At 42.3% G+C, this 18,686-nt stretch overlaps 2 protein-coding genes across 2 annotated transcripts; both read left to right on the plus strand.

The window, feature by feature from the left end:
- The first annotated feature begins 522 nt into the window (after positions 1-522).
- On the plus strand, positions 523-6,136 carry LOC127010741 (uncharacterized). Its single transcript, XM_050885417.1, has 2 exons — positions 523-949; positions 5,501-6,136. The coding sequence occupies exons 1-2, from the start codon at positions 590-592 to the stop codon at positions 5,915-5,917; spliced, it is 777 nt and encodes a 258-aa protein (XP_050741374.1). The 5' UTR covers positions 523-589; the 3' UTR covers positions 5,918-6,136.
- A 4,459-nt stretch (positions 6,137-10,595) lies between these two features.
- Positions 10,596-16,054, plus strand: LOC127010742 (uncharacterized). Its single transcript, XM_050885418.1, has 2 exons — positions 10,596-11,070; positions 15,572-16,054. Exons 1-2 carry the CDS (start codon positions 10,663-10,665, stop codon positions 15,986-15,988), a joined length of 825 nt encoding a protein of 274 aa, XP_050741375.1. The 5' UTR covers positions 10,596-10,662; the 3' UTR covers positions 15,989-16,054.
- Positions 16,055-18,686: the final 2,632 nt, after the last annotated feature.

The raw sequence follows: 18,686 nt of genomic DNA on the forward strand, positions 1-18,686 counted from the left end.
CGCCGAAGCCGTACAGGGTGCGGCCTTGCCTCTTCAGTGCGTACACAACGTCCATGGCGGTGACGGTCTTCCTCTTGGCGTGTTCGGTGTAGGTGACGGCATCACGGATAACGTTCTCCAAGAACACCTTCAGAACGCCTCGTGTTTCCTCGTATATAAGTCCGGAGATGCGTTTTACACCGCCACGACGAGCCAAACGGCGGATAGCTGGCTTCGTGATACCCTGGATGTTGTCACGCAGCACTTTGCGGTGACGCTTGGCGCCTCCTTTTCCCAAGCCTTTGCCTCCTTTACCACGACCAGTCATATTTCACTTCTCTTCTCTACTGTTAACACACTGCACGGTACGAAAGTCACTGAAGAACTATTTCCAAATTTTCGACGAGCTCATATTTATACCTAAACCCCCAGAAACACGAGCGAGTCCGAAAGATATGTTCGTCTCGCTCTCCGCTCGACAACTGAGATGGACTCTGCTTCCCTCTCTTTTCAACCCTCCCCGTTTTGCTATATAAGGAGGTAGCAAATGCGGCTATCGTTTATTGTGTTTTGAAACGTGAAGTGAACGTGAACAGCAGTGAATTCGAAAATGGCCCGTACCAAGCAAACCGCTCGCAAATCGACTGGTGGCAAGGCGCCACGTAAGCAACTGGCTACTAAGGCCGCTCGCAAGAGCGCTCCCGCCACCGGAGGCGTGAAGAAGCCTCATCGGTACCGCCCTGGAACTGTTGCCCTGCGTGAGATCCGTCGATACCAGAAGAGTACCGAGCTGCTGATCCGCAAGCTGCCTTTCCAGCGTCTGGTGCGTGAAATCGCTCAGGACTTCAAGACTGACCTGCGATTCCAGAGCTCGGCGGTGATGGCTCTGCAGGAAGCTAGCGAGGCCTATCTAGTAGGCCTCTTTGAAGATACCAACTTGTGTGCCATTCATGCCAAGCGTGTCACCATCATGCCCAAGGACATCCAGTTGGCCCGTCGCATTCGCGGCGAGCGTGCTTAGGTCGAGACGGCTTCAACTGGCTGCCAGTGCGCTAACATAATTTGTACAAATCGGTCCTTTTCAGGACCACAAATTAATTCAATGAGATACTAATTTTATCTGGAGGCTTTAACATAAAAATAAAGAAAAATTATTTTCCGTCCCGTTTTTTTAAGTGAATTGAATAATTGTTAATTCATTTTTTCCAATTTGTACTGCCTTGATAAATTTAATAGTAGTCGGAAATTGTCTTTTGATTTGAGTTCCCGGGGTTTTTTATGTGACAGCTGCTGTGCGGTACCGATGGTCAAGACTTTCAAACAGAAAAAATAAAAAAAAATACTAAATGCAGCATAAAAAAATATTAACTGGGCTAATGAATCTGTTGGTTGTTTAATAAACAAAATTTCATATATTTTCTTTATAATTTTAACTGCAGTGCAACCTCCAAGATATTTTTTAATAGGGACGCAAAATAAACAGTTTGTAGCTATATGTATATATTTCTGAAAATTGTTTAGAGTATTTTGAAATATTAGATAAAGCTAATATATAATATTAGTTTTTTACAATATATTTTATTTTTTTTTTTATCAAATGTTTTTTAACAAATTTCGTTTTGAATGTCGGCATGTATTGAGAAAGGGTAGCGTTATATGGAACAACCACGATCAACATAAGACATTCAAACATCAACAAAAAATATAAAAACTTTTGAGCGCTATTTATAAATTAGACATAGCTGCTAAGGAATGCATAACGTCTTATAAAAAACAAGAAAAATATTAAAACATGTACTTTTTATATTTTTTCTTTAATATTAACTTAAGTGTGGTCTCAGGCCTCAATGGAATTTATATATGGGACGGATATTAGCAAAATGTAGTGAAAACTATTAATAATAATGCCCCAAAAGCTGGACTGCGCTAAGCTAAGACATAATAAATATAAGAAAACATCGAACAAATACCACATTTTAAGTTAACTATATTTTTAACAATCAGAAAACTATTGCCGAGTGTGTTCTCACAGCCAATTTTGCATGTAGCCAAGGGACAACTTGAAACAAATAAAAAAATACCTCAAGTAATAATAAGTATAAAGACTTGTAGTATTACTTAAAGTAAAATGTTCAAACTTCATTTTTCCTTAGCAAGTTACAAAATATTTCTAGAAATCTTATTTTAAAATGTTTTTTTAAAGTAATTATTCATGTTACGAATGTCAATCTTGAAGTTGATACGGCTATAAAAGGTTACAAAAACAAGAACATAACATTTCTAGCACATTACCTTCTTAATTTATCGTTTTTGAATGTAAAACGATAAAAAAATTATTTAGTTTTAGTATCTTAAGCCCTGAAAATAAGAAAATAAGTTTGCACTTCAAGCAAAAATTAGCAGAGCAAATGACTGATGCCAGACTCACAGTTGAAGTGCTCTCCTCCTCGATTCTCATTCGAACGAAGGAGGTTGGTCACAAGCGCGCGCTCCGTTTTCTATACAAAAAAGTGTAGTTTAGTGAAAAAAAATGTCTGATTCTGCAGTTGCAACGTCCGCTTCCCCAGTGGCTGCTCCCCCAGCGCCAGTTGAGAAGAAGCTGGCCACCAAAAAGGCATCTGGTTCCGCTGCCTTAAAAGCAAAGAAGGCCGCTGCCCCGCCATCGCATCCGCCAACTCAACAAATGGTGGACGCTTCTATCAAGAATTTGAAGGAACGAGGTGGCTCATCTCTTCTGGCAATCAAGAAATACATCACCGCCACCTACAAATGCGATGCCCAGAAGCTGGCTCCATTCATAAAGAAATACTTGAAATCTGCCGTGGTCAATGGAAAGTTGATCCAAACAAAGGGAAAAGGCGCGTCTGGTTCATTCAAACTGTCGGCCTCCGCCAAGAAGGATCCGAAGCCGAAGCCTGCGTCTGCTGAGAAGAAGGTGAAAAGCAAGAAGGTAGCCGTCAAAAAGACCGGAGCCACCGCCAAGAAAGTTGCCGCCGCAGCTACCGACAAGAAGCCCAAGGCTAAGAAGGCTGTGGCCACCAAAAAGACCGCAGAGAAGAAGAAAACAGAGAAGGCGAAGGCCAAGGATGCAAAGAAAACTGGAACCGTGAAGGCGAAGCCAGCAGCAGCGAAGGCCAAGTCGACCGCAGTGAAGCCGAAGGCAGCAAAAGCAGCAAAGGCCAAGCCAGCGGCCTCTGCTAAGCCCAAAAAGGCGGTGAAGAAAGCAGCGGCGCCTGCTACCGCTAAGAAACCGAAAGCCAAGACTACGGCTGCCAAGAAGTAAATTGTGAAAAAGTACAGTACCTGGTACATGCTCGCAATCGTAATTTTAGATTTTGAAATCTGAAATTTAAACAAGCCCTTTTCAGGGCTACAACGTTCGTTTACAGGAGAAAGAAACTTTCAATTCACTTATCCGATTATTTTATGGCCATTCGCATTTTTCCACATTTGATTGGACTCGATTAGTTTATGATTAAAAAAGAAATATGTAATAAGAATATGTCATAACTTGTGTCTTAATACAAATAATTATAAGTGTACCCTTGTAGCCGCATTAATTTTAGCTGCTTTACCAGAGTATCTAAATGGAAAGTATATATGGCTCCAAAGTTCTTCAGAAAAAAACATAAATTGAATTTTTATCACGCATTTTATTGGCAAACGGCAAGCTGAAAATTTAGTTTCTTTGGTTAAATATGTTGTGGCCCTGAAAAGGGCCTTTTTGGATCTTCCTCCCCATACGCAGCAGGAGAAAATTACTTGGAGCTGGTGTACTTGGTGACAGCCTTGGTTCCCTCACTGACGGCGTGCTTCGCCAACTCTCCGGGCAGAAGTAGGCGAACAGCCGTTTGGATCTCCCGACTGGTGATAGTCGAGCGCTTGTTGTAGTGAGCCAGACGAGAAGCCTCGGCAGCAATGCGTTCGAAGATATCATTCACAAAGCTGTTCATTATGCTCATTGACTTCGACGAAATGTTTTCAGGTCTGGGGCACCCACCCCTAACTGAACGCGCAGGCAGACGGAAAAGTATAAATATGTGGCTACCCGGGGCTCGTCGAGCATTCGTTTTTAGTGTGTAAAGTGAACTAAGTGAAATACTCGTAAAGCAAAATGTCTGGTCGTGGAAAAGGTGGCAAAGTGAAGGGAAAGGCGAAGTCCCGCTCCAACCGTGCCGGTCTTCAGTTCCCAGTAGGCCGTATTCACCGTCTGCTCCGCAAGGGCAACTATGCCGAGCGAGTTGGTGCCGGCGCTCCAGTTTACCTGGCTGCTGTGATGGAATATCTGGCCGCTGAGGTTCTCGAGTTGGCTGGCAATGCTGCTCGTGACAACAAGAAGACTAGGATTATCCCGCGTCATCTGCAGCTGGCCATCCGCAACGACGAGGAGTTGAACAAGCTGCTCTCCGGCGTCACCATTGCCCAGGGTGGAGTGTTGCCCAACATACAGGCTGTTCTGTTGCCCAAAAAGACCGAGAAGAAGGCTTAAACGTTTGATACATACTTGTACATAAAAAACAAACCCAACCGTCCTTTTCAGGACGACCAAGGTGTTACCAAAGAATTGAAGAATTTTCAATACTAATACCATATTATTAAAACAATAAGTATAAGGACGTGTGGGAAACAGATGTCGATTTTGTATAAGCGTTGGTCCTATAGCAGTCGGCCAGAAATAAGACCTAAGAGGTTCATCGCAAAATGGCGAATTTCCGTCAATGCTGTATCTGCGGCACAGCCTGTACAAAATAGATGTGTATCTACCTGAACCACTTTCATTTCAAATTTCATTTTGGTTCAATAAACATATATTATTTATGAAGCATCAACTTTCGAATAATGCTTTATTATTGGAAAATGTGTCTCTTTGGAAATTTAAATGGTGGTCCTGAAAAGGACCGATTGCTGAAAAAGTACAAGCTGTACTAGTTTTTTAACCGCCGAAGCCGTACAGGGTGCGGCCTTGCCTCTTCAGTGCGTACACAACGTCCATGGCGGTGACGGTCTTCCTCTTGGCGTGTTCGGTGTAGGTGACGGCATCACGGATAACGTTCTCCAAGAACACCTTCAGAACGCCTCGTGTTTCCTCGTATATAAGTCCGGAGATGCGTTTTACACCGCCACGACGAGCCAAACGGCGGATAGCTGGCTTCGTGATACCCTGGATGTTGTCACGCAGCACTTTGCGGTGACGCTTGGCGCCTCCTTTTCCCAAGCCTTTGCCTCCTTTACCACGACCAGTCATATTTCACTTCTCTTCTCTACTGTTAACACACTGCACGGTACGAAAGTCACTGAAGAACTATTTCCAAATTTTCGACGAGCTCATATTTATACCTAAACCCCCAGAAACACGAGCGAGTCCGAAAGATATGTTCGTCTCGCTCTCCGCTCGACAACTGAGATGGACTCTGCTTCCCTCTCTTTTCAACCCTCCCCGTTTTGCTATATAAGGAGGTAGCAAATGCGGCTATCGTTTATTGTGTTTTGAAACGTGAAGTGAACGTGAACAGCAGTGAATTCGAAAATGGCCCGTACCAAGCAAACCGCTCGCAAATCGACTGGTGGCAAGGCGCCACGTAAGCAACTGGCTACTAAGGCCGCTCGCAAGAGCGCTCCCGCCACCGGAGGCGTGAAGAAGCCTCATCGGTACCGCCCTGGAACTGTTGCCCTGCGTGAGATCCGTCGATACCAGAAGAGTACCGAGCTGCTGATCCGCAAGCTGCCTTTCCAGCGTCTGGTGCGTGAAATCGCTCAGGACTTCAAGACTGACCTGCGATTCCAGAGCTCGGCGGTGATGGCTCTGCAGGAAGCTAGCGAGGCCTATCTAGTAGGCCTCTTTGAAGATACCAACTTGTGTGCCATTCATGCCAAGCGTGTCACCATCATGCCCAAGGACATCCAGTTGGCCCGTCGCATTCGCGGCGAGCGTGCTTAAGTCGAGATGGCTTCAACTGGCTCCCAGTGCGCTTACATAATTTGTACAAATCGGTCCTTTTCAGGACCACAAATTACATTCAATGGGATACTAATTTTATCTGGAGGCTTTAACATAAAATTAAAGAAAATTATTTTCCGTCCCGTTTTTTTAAGCGAATTGAATAATTGTTAATTCATTTTTCCAATTTGTACTGCCTTGATAAAATGTAATAGTAGTCGGAAATTGTCTTTTGATTTGAGTTCCCGGGGTTTTTTATGTGACAGCTGCTGTGCGGTACCGATGGTCAAGACTTTCAAACAGAAAAAATAAAAAAAAATACTAAATGCAGCATAAAAAAATATTAACTGGGCTAATGAATCTATTGGTTGCTTAATAAACAAAATTTCATATATTTTCTTTATAATTTTAACTGCAGTGCAACCTCCAAGATATTTTTTAATAGGGACGCAAAATAAACAGTTTGTAGCTATATGTAAATATTTCTGAAAATTGTTTATAGTATATTGAAATATTAGATAAAGCTTATATATAATATTAGTTTTTTACAATATATTTTATTTTTTTTTTTTATCAAATGTTTTTTAACAAATTTCGTTTTGAATGTCGGCATGTATTGAGAAAGGGTAGCGTTATATGGAACAACCACGATCAACATAAGACATTCAAACATCAACAAAAAATATAAAAACTTTTGAGCGCTATTTATAAATTAGACATAGCTGCTAAGGAATGCATATGTCTTATAAAAAACAAGAAAAATATTAAAACATGTACTTTTTATATTTTTCTTTAATATTAACTTAAGTGTGGTCTCAGGCCTCAATGGAATTTATATATGGGACGGATATTAGCAAAATGTAGTGAAAACTATTAATAATAATGCCCCAAAAGCTGGACTGCGCTAAGCAAAGACATAATAAATATAAGAAAACATCGAACAAATACCACATTTTAAGTTAACTATATTTTTAACAATCAGAAAACTATTGCCGAGTGTGTTCTCACAGCCAATTTTGCATGTAGCCAAGGGACAACTTGAAACAAATAAAAAAATACCTCAAGTAATAATAAGTATAAAGACTTGTAGTATTACTTAAAGTAAAATGTTCAAACTTCATTTTTCCTTAGCAAGTTACAAAATATTTCTAGAAATCTTATTTTAAAATGTTTTTTTAAAGTAATTATTCATGTTACGAATGTCAATCTTGAAGTTGATACGGCTATAAAAGGTTACAAAAACAAGAACATAACATTTCTAGCACATTACCTTCTTAATTTATCGTTTTTGAATGTAAAACGATAAAAAAATTATTTAGTTTTAGTATCTTAAGCCCTGAAAATAAGAAAATAAGTTTGCACTTCAAGCAAAAATTAGCAGAGCAAATGACTGATGCCAGACTCACAGTTGAAGTGCTCTCCTCCTCGATTCTCATTCGAACGAAGGAGGTTGGTCACAAGCGCGCGCTCCGTTTTCTATACAAAAAAGTGTAGTTTAGTGAAAAAAAATGTCTGATTCTGCAGTTGCAACGTCCGCTTCCCCAGTGGCTGCTCCCCCAGCGCCAGTTGAGAAGAAGCTGGCCACCAAAAAGGCATCTGGTTCCGCTGCCTTAAAAGCAAAGAAGGCCGCTGCCCCGCCATCGCATCCGCCAACTCAACAAATGGTGGACGCTTCTATCAAGAATTTGAAGGAACGAGGTGGCTCATCTCTTCTGGCAATCAAGAAATACATCACCGCCACCTACAAATGCGATGCCCAGAAGCTGGCTCCATTCATAAAGAAATACTTGAAATCTGCCGTGGTCAATGGAAAGTTGATCCAAACAAAGGGAAAAGGCGCGTCTGGTTCATTCAAACTGTCGGCCTCCGCCAAGAAGGATCCGAAGCCGAAGCCTGCGTCTGCTGAGAAGAAGGTGAAAAGCAAGAAGGTAGCCGTCAAAAAGACCGGAGCCACCGCCAAGAAAGTTGCCGCCGCAGCTACCGACAAGAAGCCCAAGGCTAAGAAGGCTGTGGCCACCAAAAAGACCGCAGAGAAGAAGAAAACAGAGAAGGCGAAGGCCAAGGATGCAAAGAAAACTGGAACCGTGAAGGCGAAGCCAGCAGCAGCGAAGGCCAAGTCGACCGCAGTGAAGCCGAAGGCAGCAAAAGCAGCAAAGGCCAAGCCAGCGGCCTCTGCTAAGCCCAAAAAGGCGGTGAAGAAAGCAGCGGCGCCTGCTACCGCTAAGAAACCGAAAGCCAAGACTACGGCTGCCAAGAAGTAAATTGTGAAAAAGTACAGTACCTGGTACATGCTCGCAATCGTAATTTTAGATTTTGAAATCTGAAATTTAAACAAGCCCTTTTCAGGGCTACAACGTTCGTTTACAGGAGAAAGAAACTTTCAATTCACTTATCCGATTATTTTATGGCCATTCGCATTTTTCCACATTTGATTGGACTCGATTAGTTTATGATTAAAAAAGAAATATGTAATAAGAATATGTCATAACTTGTGTCTTAATACAAATAATTATAAGTGTACCCTTGTAGCCGCATTAATTTTAGCTGCTTTACCAGAGTATCTAAATGGAAAGTATATATGGCTCCAAAGTTCTTCAGAAAAAAACATAAATTGAATTTTTATCACGCATTTTATTGGCAAACGGCAAGCTGAAAATTTAGTTTCTTTGGTTAAATATGTTGTGGCCCTGAAAAGGGCCTTTTTGGATCTTCCTCCCCATACGCAGCAGGAGAAAATTACTTGGAGCTGGTGTACTTGGTGACAGCCTTGGTTCCCTCACTGACGGCGTGCTTCGCCAACTCTCCGGGCAGAAGTAGGCGAACAGCCGTTTGGATCTCCCGACTGGTGATAGTCGAGCGCTTGTTGTAGTGAGCCAGACGAGAAGCCTCGGCAGCAATGCGTTCGAAGATATCATTCACAAAGCTGTTCATGATGCTCATCGCCTTCGACGAAATGCCCGTGTCGGGGTGGACCTGCTTCAGGACCTTGTAAATGTAGATGGCGTAGCTCTCCTTCCTCTTGCGCTTCTTCTTCTTGTCGCTCTTGGTGATGTTCTTCTGGGCTTTGCCAGCCTTCTTGGCTGCCTTTCCACTAGTTTTCGGCGGCATTATTCACTTCACTTATGATTTCACAAACACAACTCACTGATCATAATGGTGCCCAAGCGCGTTCAACTTTATACTTTTTCTCGAGCCATGTTTTCAGGTCTGGGGCACCCACCCCTAACTGAACGCGCAGGCAGACGGAAAAGTATAAATATGTGGCTACCCGGGGCTCGTCGAGCATTCGTTTTTAGTGTGTAAAGTGAACTAAGTGAAATACCCGTAAAGCAAAATGTCTGGTCGTGGAAAAGGTGGCAAAGTGAAGGGAAAGGCGAAGTCCCGCTCCAACCGTGCCGGTCTTCAGTTCCCAGTGGGCCGTATTCACCGTCTGCTCCGCAAGGGCAACTATGCCGAGCGAGTTGGTGCCGGCGCTCCAGTTTACCTGGCTGCTGTGATGGAATATCTGGCCGCTGAGGTTCTCGAGTTGGCTGGCAATGCTGCTCGTGACAACAAGAAGACTAGGATTATCCCGCGTCATCTGCAGCTGGCCATCCGCAACGACGAGGAGTTGAACAAGCTGCTCTCCGGCGTCACCATTGCCCAGGGTGGAGTGTTGCCCAACATACAGGCTGTTCTGTTGCCCAAAAAGACCGAGAAGAAGGCTTAAACGTTTGATACATACTTGTACATAAAAAACAAACCCAACCGTCCTTTTCAGGACGACCAAGGTGTTACCAAAGAATTGAAGAATTTTCAATACTAATACCATATTATTAAAACAATAAGTATAAGGACGTGTGGGAAACAGATGTCGATTTTGTATAAGCGTTGGTCCTATAGCAGTCGGCCAGAAATAAGACCTAAGAGGTTCATCGCAAAATGGCGAATTTCCGTCAATGCTGTATCTGCGGCACAGCCTGTACAAAATAGATGTGTATCTACCTGAACCACTTTCATTTCAAATTTCATTTTGGTTCAATAAACATATATTATTTATGAAGCATCAACTTTCGAATCAAAGCATTATTGGAAAATGTGTCTCTTTGGAAATTTAAATGGTGGTCCTGAAAAGGACCGATTGCTGAAAAAGTACAAGCTGTACTAGTTTTTTAACCGCCGAAGCCGTACAGGGTGCGGCCTTGCCTCTTCAGTGCGTACACAACGTCCATGGCGGTGACGGTCTTCCTCTTGGCGTGTTCGGTGTAGGTGACGGCATCACGGATAACGTTCTCCAAGAACACCTTCAGAACGCCTCGTGTTTCCTCGTATATAAGTCCGGAGATGCGTTTTACACCGCCACGACGAGCCAAACGGCGGATAGCTGGCTTCGTGATACCCTGGATGTTGTCACGCAGCACTTTGCGGTGACGCTTGGCGCCTCCTTTTCCCAAGCCTTTGCCTCCTTTACCACGACCAGTCATATTTCACTTCTCTTCTCTACTGTTAACACACTGCACGGTACGAAAGTCACTGAAGAACTATTTCCAAATTTTCGACGAGCTCATATTTATACCTAAACCCCCAGAAACACGAGCGAGTCCGAAAGATATGTTCGTCTCGCTCTCCGCTCGACAACTGAGATGGACTCTGCTTCCCTCTCTTTTCAACCCTCCCCGTTTTGCTATATAAGGAGGTAGCAAATGCGGCTATCGTTTATTGTGTTTTGAAACGTGAAGTGAACGTGAACAGCAGTGAATTCGAAAATGGCCCGTACCAAGCAAACCGCTCGCAAATCGACTGGTGGCAAGGCGCCACGTAAGCAACTGGCTACTAAGGCCGCTCGCAAGAGCGCTCCCGCCACCGGAGGCGTGAAGAAGCCTCATCGGTACCGCCCTGGAACTGTTGCCCTGCGTGAGATCCGTCGATACCAGAAGAGTACCGAGCTGCTGATCCGCAAGCTGCCTTTCCAGCGTCTGGTGCGTGAAATCGCTCAGGACTTCAAGACTGACCTGCGATTCCAGAGCTCGGCGGTGATGGCTCTGCAGGAAGCTAGCGAGGCCTATCTAGTAGGCCTCTTTGAAGATACCAACTTGTGTGCCATTCATGCCAAGCGTGTCACCATCATGCCCAAGGACATCCAGTTGGCCCGTCGCATTCGCGGCGAGCGTGCTTAAGTCGAGATGGCTTCAACTGGCTCCCAGTGCGCTTACATAATTTGTACAAATCGGTCCTTTTCAGGACCACAAATTACATTCAATGGGATACTAATTTTATCTGGAGGCTTTAACATAAAATTAAAGAAAATTATTTTCCGTCCCGTTTTTTTAAGCGAATTGAATAATTGTTAATTCATTTTTCCAATTTGTACTGCCTTGATAAAATGTAATAGTAGTCGGAAATTGTCTTTTGATTTGAGTTCCCGGGGTTTTTTATGTGACAGCTGCTGTGCGGTACCGATGGTCAAGACTTTCAAACAGAAAAAATAAAAAAAAATACTAAATGCAGCATAAAAAAATATTAACTGGGCTAATGAATCTATTGGTTGCTTAATAAACAAAATTTCATATATTTTCTTTATAATTTTAACTGCAGTGCAACCTCCAAGATATTTTTTAATAGGGACGCAAAATAAACAGTTTGTAGCTATATGTAAATATTTCTGAAAATTGTTTATAGTATATTGAAATATTAGATAAAGCTTATATATAATATTAGTTTTTTACAATATATTTTATTTTTTTTTTTTATCAAATGTTTTTTAACAAATTTCGTTTTGAATGTCGGCATGTATTGAGAAAGGGTAGCGTTATATGGAACAACCACGATCAACATAAGACATTCAAACATCAACAAAAAATATAAAAACTTTTGAGCGCTATTTATAAATTAGACATAGCTGCTAAGGAATGCATATGTCTTATAAAAAACAAGAAAAATATTAAAACATGTACTTTTTATATTTTTTCTTTAATATTAACTTAAGTGTGGTCTCAGGCCTCAATGGAATTTATATATGGGACGGATATTAGCAAAATGTAGTGAAAACTATTAATAATAATGCCCCAAAAGCTGGACTGCGCTAAGCAAAGACATAATAAATATAAGAAAACATCGAACAAATACCACATTTTAAGTTAACTATATTTTTAACAATCAGAAAACTATTGCCGAGTGTGTTCTCACAGCCAATTTTGCATGTAGCCAAGGGACAACTTGAAACAAATAAAAAAATACCTCAAGTAATAATAAGTATAAAGACTTGTAGTATTACTTAAAGTAAAATGTTCAAACTTCATTTTTCCTTAGCAAGTTACAAAATATTTCTAGAAATCTTATTTTAAAATGTTTTTTTAAAGTAATTATTCATGTTACGAATGTCAATCTTGAAGTTGATACGGCTATAAAAGGTTACAAAAACAAGAACATAACATTTCTAGCACATTACCTTCTTAATTTATCGTTTTTGAATGTAAAACGATAAAAAAATTATTTAGTTTTAGTATCTTAAGCCCTGAAAATAAGAAAATAAGTTTGCACTTCAAGCAAAAATTAGCAGAGCAAATGACTGATGCCAGACTCACAGTTGAAGTGCTCTCCTCCTCGATTCTCATTCGAACGAAGGAGGTTGGTCACAAGCGCGCGCTCCGTTTTCTATACAAAAAAGTGTAGTTTAGTGAAAAAAAATGTCTGATTCTGCAGTTGCAACGTCCGCTTCCCCAGTGGCTGCTCCCCCAGCGCCAGTTGAGAAGAAGCTGGCCACCAAAAAGGCATCTGGTTCCGCTGCCTTAAAAGCAAAGAAGGCCGCTGCCCCGCCATCGCATCCGCCAACTCAACAAATGGTGGACGCTTCTATCAAGAATTTGAAGGAACGAGGTGGCTCATCTCTTCTGGCAATCAAGAAATACATCACCGCCACCTACAAATGCGATGCCCAGAAGCTGGCTCCATTCATAAAGAAATACTTGAAATCTGCCGTGGTCAATGGAAAGTTGATCCAAACAAAGGGAAAAGGCGCGTCTGGTTCATTCAAACTGTCGGCCTCCGCCAAGAAGGATCCGAAGCCGAAGCCTGCGTCTGCTGAGAAGAAGGTGAAAAGCAAGAAGGTAGCCGTCAAAAAGACCGGAGCCACCGCCAAGAAAGTTGCCGCCGCAGCTACCGACAAGAAGCCCAAGGCTAAGAAGGCTGTGGCCACCAAAAAGACCGCAGAGAAGAAGAAAACAGAGAAGGCGAAGGCCAAGGATGCAAAGAAAACTGGAACCGTGAAGGCGAAGCCAGCAGCAGCGAAGGCCAAGTCGACCGCAGTGAAGCCGAAGGCAGCAAAAGCAGCAAAGGCCAAGCCAGCGGCCTCTGCTAAGCCCAAAAAGGCGGTGAAGAAAGCAGCGGCGCCTGCTACCGCTAAGAAACCGAAAGCCAAGACTACGGCTGCCAAGAAGTAAATTGTGAAAAAGTACAGTACCTGGTACATGCTCGCAATCGTAATTTTAGATTTTGAAATCTGAAATTTAAACAAGCCCTTTTCAGGGCTACAACGTTCGTTTACAGGAGAAAGAAACTTTCAATTCACTTATCCGATTATTTTATGGCCATTCGCATTTTTCCACATTTGATTGGACTCGATTAGTTTATGATTAAAAAAGAAATATGTAATAAGAATATGTCATAACTTGTGTCTTAATACAAATAATTATAAGTGTACCCTTGTAGCCGCATTAATTTTAGCTGCTTTACCAGAGTATCTAAATGGAAAGTATATATGGCTCCAAAGTTCTTCAGAAAAAAACACAAATTGAACTTTTATCACGCATTTTATTGGCAAACGGCAAGCTGAAAATTTAGTTTCTTTGGTTAAATATGTTGTGGCCCTGAAAAGGGCCTTTTTGGATCTTCCTCCCCATACGCAGCAGGAGAAAATTACTTGGAGCTGGTGTACTTGGTGACAGCCTTGGTTCCCTCACTGACGGCGTGCTTCGCCAACTCTCCGGGCAGAAGTAGGCGAACAGCCGTTTGGATCTCCCGACTGGTGATAGTCGAGCGCTTGTTGTAGTGAGCCAGACGAGAAGCCTCGGCAGCAATGCGTTCGAAGATATCATTCACAAAGCTGTTCATTATGCTCATTGACTTCGACGAAATGTTTTCAGGTCTGGGGCACCCACCCCTAACTGAACGCGCAGGCAGACGGAAAAGTATAAATATGTGGCTACCCGGGGCTCGTCGAGCATTCGTTTTTAGTGTGTAAAGTGAACTAAGTGAAATACTCGTAAAGCAAAATGTCTGGTCGTGGAAAAGGTGGCAAAGTGAAGGGAAAGGCGAAGTCCCGCTCCAACCGTGCCGGTCTTCAGTTCCCAGTAGGCCGTATTCACCGTCTGCTCCGCAAGGGCAACTATGCCGAGCGAGTTGGTGCCGGCGCTCCAGTTTACCTGGCTGCTGTGATGGAATATCTGGCCGCTGAGGTTCTCGAGTTGGCTGGCAATGCTGCTCGTGACAACAAGAAGACTAGGATTATCCCGCGTCATCTGCAGCTGGCCATCCGCAACGACGAGGAGTTGAACAAGCTGCTCTCCGGCGTCACCATTGCCCAGGGTGGAGTGTTGCCCAACATACAGGCTGTTCTGTTGCCCAAAAAGACCGAGAAGAAGGCTTAAACGTTTGATACATACTTGTACATAAAAAACAAACCCAACCGTCCTTTTCAGGACGACCAAGGTGTTACCAAAGAATTGAAGAATTTTCAATACTAATACCATATTATTAAAACAATAAGTATAAGGACGTGTGGGAAACAGATGTCGATTTTGTATAAGCGTTGGTCCTATAGCAGTCGGCCAGAAATAAGACCTAAGAGGTTCATCGCAAAATGGCGAATTTCCGTCAATGCTGTATCTGCGGCACAGCCTGTACAAAATAGATGTGTATCTACCTGAACCACTTTCATTTCAAATTTCATTTTGGTTCAATAAACATATATTATTTATGAAGCATCAACTTTCGAATCAAAGCATTATTGGAAAATGTGTCTCTTTGGAAATTTAAATGGTGGTCCTGAAAAGGACCGATTGCTGAAAAAGTACAAGCTGTACTAGTTTTTTAACCGCCGAAGCCGTACAGGGTGCGGCCTTGCCTCTTCAGTGCGTACACAACGTCCATGGCGGTGACGGTCTTCCTCTTGGCGTGTTCGGTGTAGGTGACGGCATCACGGATAACGTTCTCCAAGAACACCTTCAGAACGCCTCGTGTTTCCTCGTATATAAGTCCGGAGATGCGTTTTACACCGCCACGACGAGCCAAACGGCGGATAGCTGGCTTCGTGATACCCTGGATGTTGTCACGCAGCACTTTGCGGTGACGCTTGGCGCCTCCTTTTCCCAAGCCTTTGCCTCCTTTACCACGACCAGTCATATTTCACTTCTCTTCTCTACTGTTAACACACTGCACGGTACGAAAGTCACTGAAGAACTATTTCCAAATTTTCGACGAGCTCATATTTATACCTAAACCCCCAGAAACACGAGCGAGTCCGAAAGATATGTTCGTCTCGCTCTCCGCTCGACAACTGAGATGGACTCTGCTTCCCTCTCTTTTCAACCCTCCCCGTTTTGCTATATAAGGAGGTAGCAAATGCGGCTATCGTTTATTGTGTTTTGAAACGTGAAGTGAACGTGAACAGCAGTGAATTCGAAAATGGCCCGTACCAAGCAAACCGCTCGCAAATCGACTGGTGGCAAGGCGCCACGTAAGCAACTGGCTACTAAGGCCGCTCGCAAGAGCGCTCCCGCCACCGGAGGCGTGAAGAAGCCTCATCGGTACCGCCCTGGAACTGTTGCCCTGCGTGAGATCCGTCGATACCAGAAGAGTACCGAGCTGCTGATCCGCAAGCTGCCTTTCCAGCGTCTGGTGCGTGAAATCGCTCAGGACTTCAAGACTGACCTGCGATTCCAGAGCTCGGCGGTGATGGCTCTGCAGGAAGCTAGCGAGGCCTATCTAGTAGGCCTCTTTGAAGATACCAACTTGTGTGCCATTCATGCCAAGCGTGTCACCATCATGCCCAAGGACATCCAGTTGGCCCGTCGCATTCGCGGCGAGCGTGCTTAAGTCGAGACGGCTTCAACTGGCTGCCAGTGCGCTTACATAATTTGTACAAATCGGTCCTTTTCAGGACCACAAATTACATTCAATGGGATACTAATTTGGAGGCTTTAACATAAAATTAAAGAAAATTATTTTCCGTCCCGTTTTTTTAAGCGAATTGAATAATTGTTAATTCATTTTTCCAATTTGTACTGCCTTGATAAAATTTAATAGTAGTCGGAAATTGTCTTTTGATTTGAGTTCCCGGGGTTTTTTATGTGACAGCTGCTGTGCGGTACCGATGGTCAAGACTTTCAAACAGAAAAAATAAAAAAAAATACTAAATGCAGCATAAAAAAATATTAACTGGGCTAATGAATCTGTTGGTTGCTTAATAAACAAAATTTCATATATTTTCTTTATAATTTTAACTGCAGTGCAACCTCCAAGATATTTTTTAATAGGGACGCAAAATAAACAGTTTGTAGCTATATGTAAATATTTCTGAAAATTGTTTATAGTATATTGAAATATTAGATAAAGCTTATATATAATATTAGTTTTTTACAATATATTTTATTTTTTTTTTTTATCAAATGTTTTTTAACAAATTTCGTTTTGAATGTCGGCATGTATTAAGAAAGGGTAGCGTTATATGGAACAACCACGATCAACATAAGACATTCAAACATCAACAAAAAATATAAAAACTTTTGAGCGCTATTTATAAATTAGACATAGCTGCTAAGGAATGCATATGTCTTATAAAAAACAAGAAAAATATTAAAACATGTACTTTTTATATTTTTTCTTTAATATTAACTTAAGTGTGGTCTCAGGCCTCAATGGAATTTATATATGGGACGGATATTAGCAAAATGTAGTGAAAACTATTAATAATAATGCCCCAAAAGCTGGACTGCGCTAAGCAAAGACATAATAAATATAAGAAAACATCGAACAAATACCACATTTTAAGTTAACTATATTTTTAACAATCAGAAAACTATTGCCGAGTGTGTTCTCACAGCCAATTTTGCATGTAGCCAAGGGACAACTTGAAACAAATAAAAAAATACCTCAAGTAATAATAAGTATAAAGACTTGTAGTATTACTTAAAGTAAAATGTTCAAACTTCATTTTTCCTTAGCAAGTTACAAAATATTTCTAGAAATCTTATTTTAAAATGTTTTTTTTAAAGTAATTATTCATGTTACGTATGTCAATCTTGAAGTTGATACGGCTATAAAAGGTTACAAAAACAAGAACATAACATTTCTAGCACATTACCTTCTTAATTTATCGTTTTTGAATGTAAAACGATAAAAAAATTATTTAGTTTTAGTATCTTAAGCCCTGAAAATAAGAAAATAAGTTTGCACTTCAAGCAAAAATTAGCAGAGCAAATGACTGATGCCAGACTCACAGTTGAAGTGCTCTCCTCCTCGATTCTCATTCGAACGAAGGAGGTTGGTCACAAGCGCGCGCTCCGTTTTCTATACAAAAAAGTGTAGTTTAGTGAAAAAAATGTCTGATTCTGCAGTTGCAACGTCCGCTTCCCCAGTGGCTGCTCCCCCAGCGCCAGTTGAGAAGAAGCTGGCCACCAAAAAGGCATCTGGTTCCGCTGCCTTAAAAGCAAAGAAGGCCGCTGCCCCGCCATCGCATCCGCCAACTCAACAAATGGTGGACGCTTCTATCAAGAATTTGAAGGAACGAGGTGGCTCATCTCTTCTGGCAATCAAGAAATACATCACCGCCACCTACAAATGCGATGCCCAGAAGCTGGCTCCATTCATAAAGAAATACTTGAAATCTGCCGTGGTCAATGGAAAGTTGATCCAAACAAAGGGAAAAGGCGCGTCTGGTTCATTCAAACTGTCGGCCTCCGCCAAGAAGGATCCGAAGCCGAAGCCTGCGTCTGCTGAGAAGAAGGTGAAAAGCAAGAAGGTAGCCGTCAAAAAGACCGGAGCCACCGCCAAGAAAGTTGCCGCCGCAGCTACCGACAAGAAGCCCAAGGCTAAGAAGGCTGTGGCCACCAAAAAGACCGCAGAGAAGAAGAAAACAGAGAAGGCGAAGGCCAAGGATGCAAAGAAAACTGGAACCGTGAAGGCGAAGCCAGCAGCAGCGAAGGCCAAGTCGACCGCAGTGAAGCCGAAGGCAGCAAAAGCAGCAAAGGCCAAGCCAGCGGCCTCTGCTAAGCCCAAAAAGGCGGTGAAGAAAGCAGCGGCGCCTGCTACCGCTAAGAAACCGAAAGCCAAGACTACGGCTGCCAAGAAGTAAATTGTGAAAAAGTACAGTACCTGGTACATGCTCGCAATCGTAATTTTAGATTTTGAAATCTGAAATTTAAACAAGCCCTTTTCAGGGCTACAACGTTCGTTTACAGGAGAAAGAAACTTTCAATTCACTTATCCGATTATTTTATGGCCATTCGCATTTTTCCACATTTGATTGGACTCGATTAGTTTATGATTAAAAAAGAAATATGTAATAAGAATATGTCATAACTTGTGTCTTAATACAAATAATTATAAGTGTACCCTTGTAGCCGCATTAATTTTAGCTGCTTTACCAGAGTATCTAAATGGAAAGTATATATGGCTCCAAAGTTCTTCAGAAAAAAACATAAATTGAATTTTTATCACGCATTTTATTGGCAAACGGCAAGCTGAAAATTTAGTTTCTTTGGTTAAATATGTTGTGGCCCTGAAAAGGGCCTTT

This window comes from Drosophila biarmipes, chromosome 2L (genome assembly GCF_025231255.1).
Source record: "Drosophila biarmipes strain raj3 chromosome 2L, RU_DBia_V1.1, whole genome shotgun sequence".
Taxonomy (NCBI): Eukaryota; Metazoa; Arthropoda; class Insecta; order Diptera; family Drosophilidae; genus Drosophila; species Drosophila biarmipes.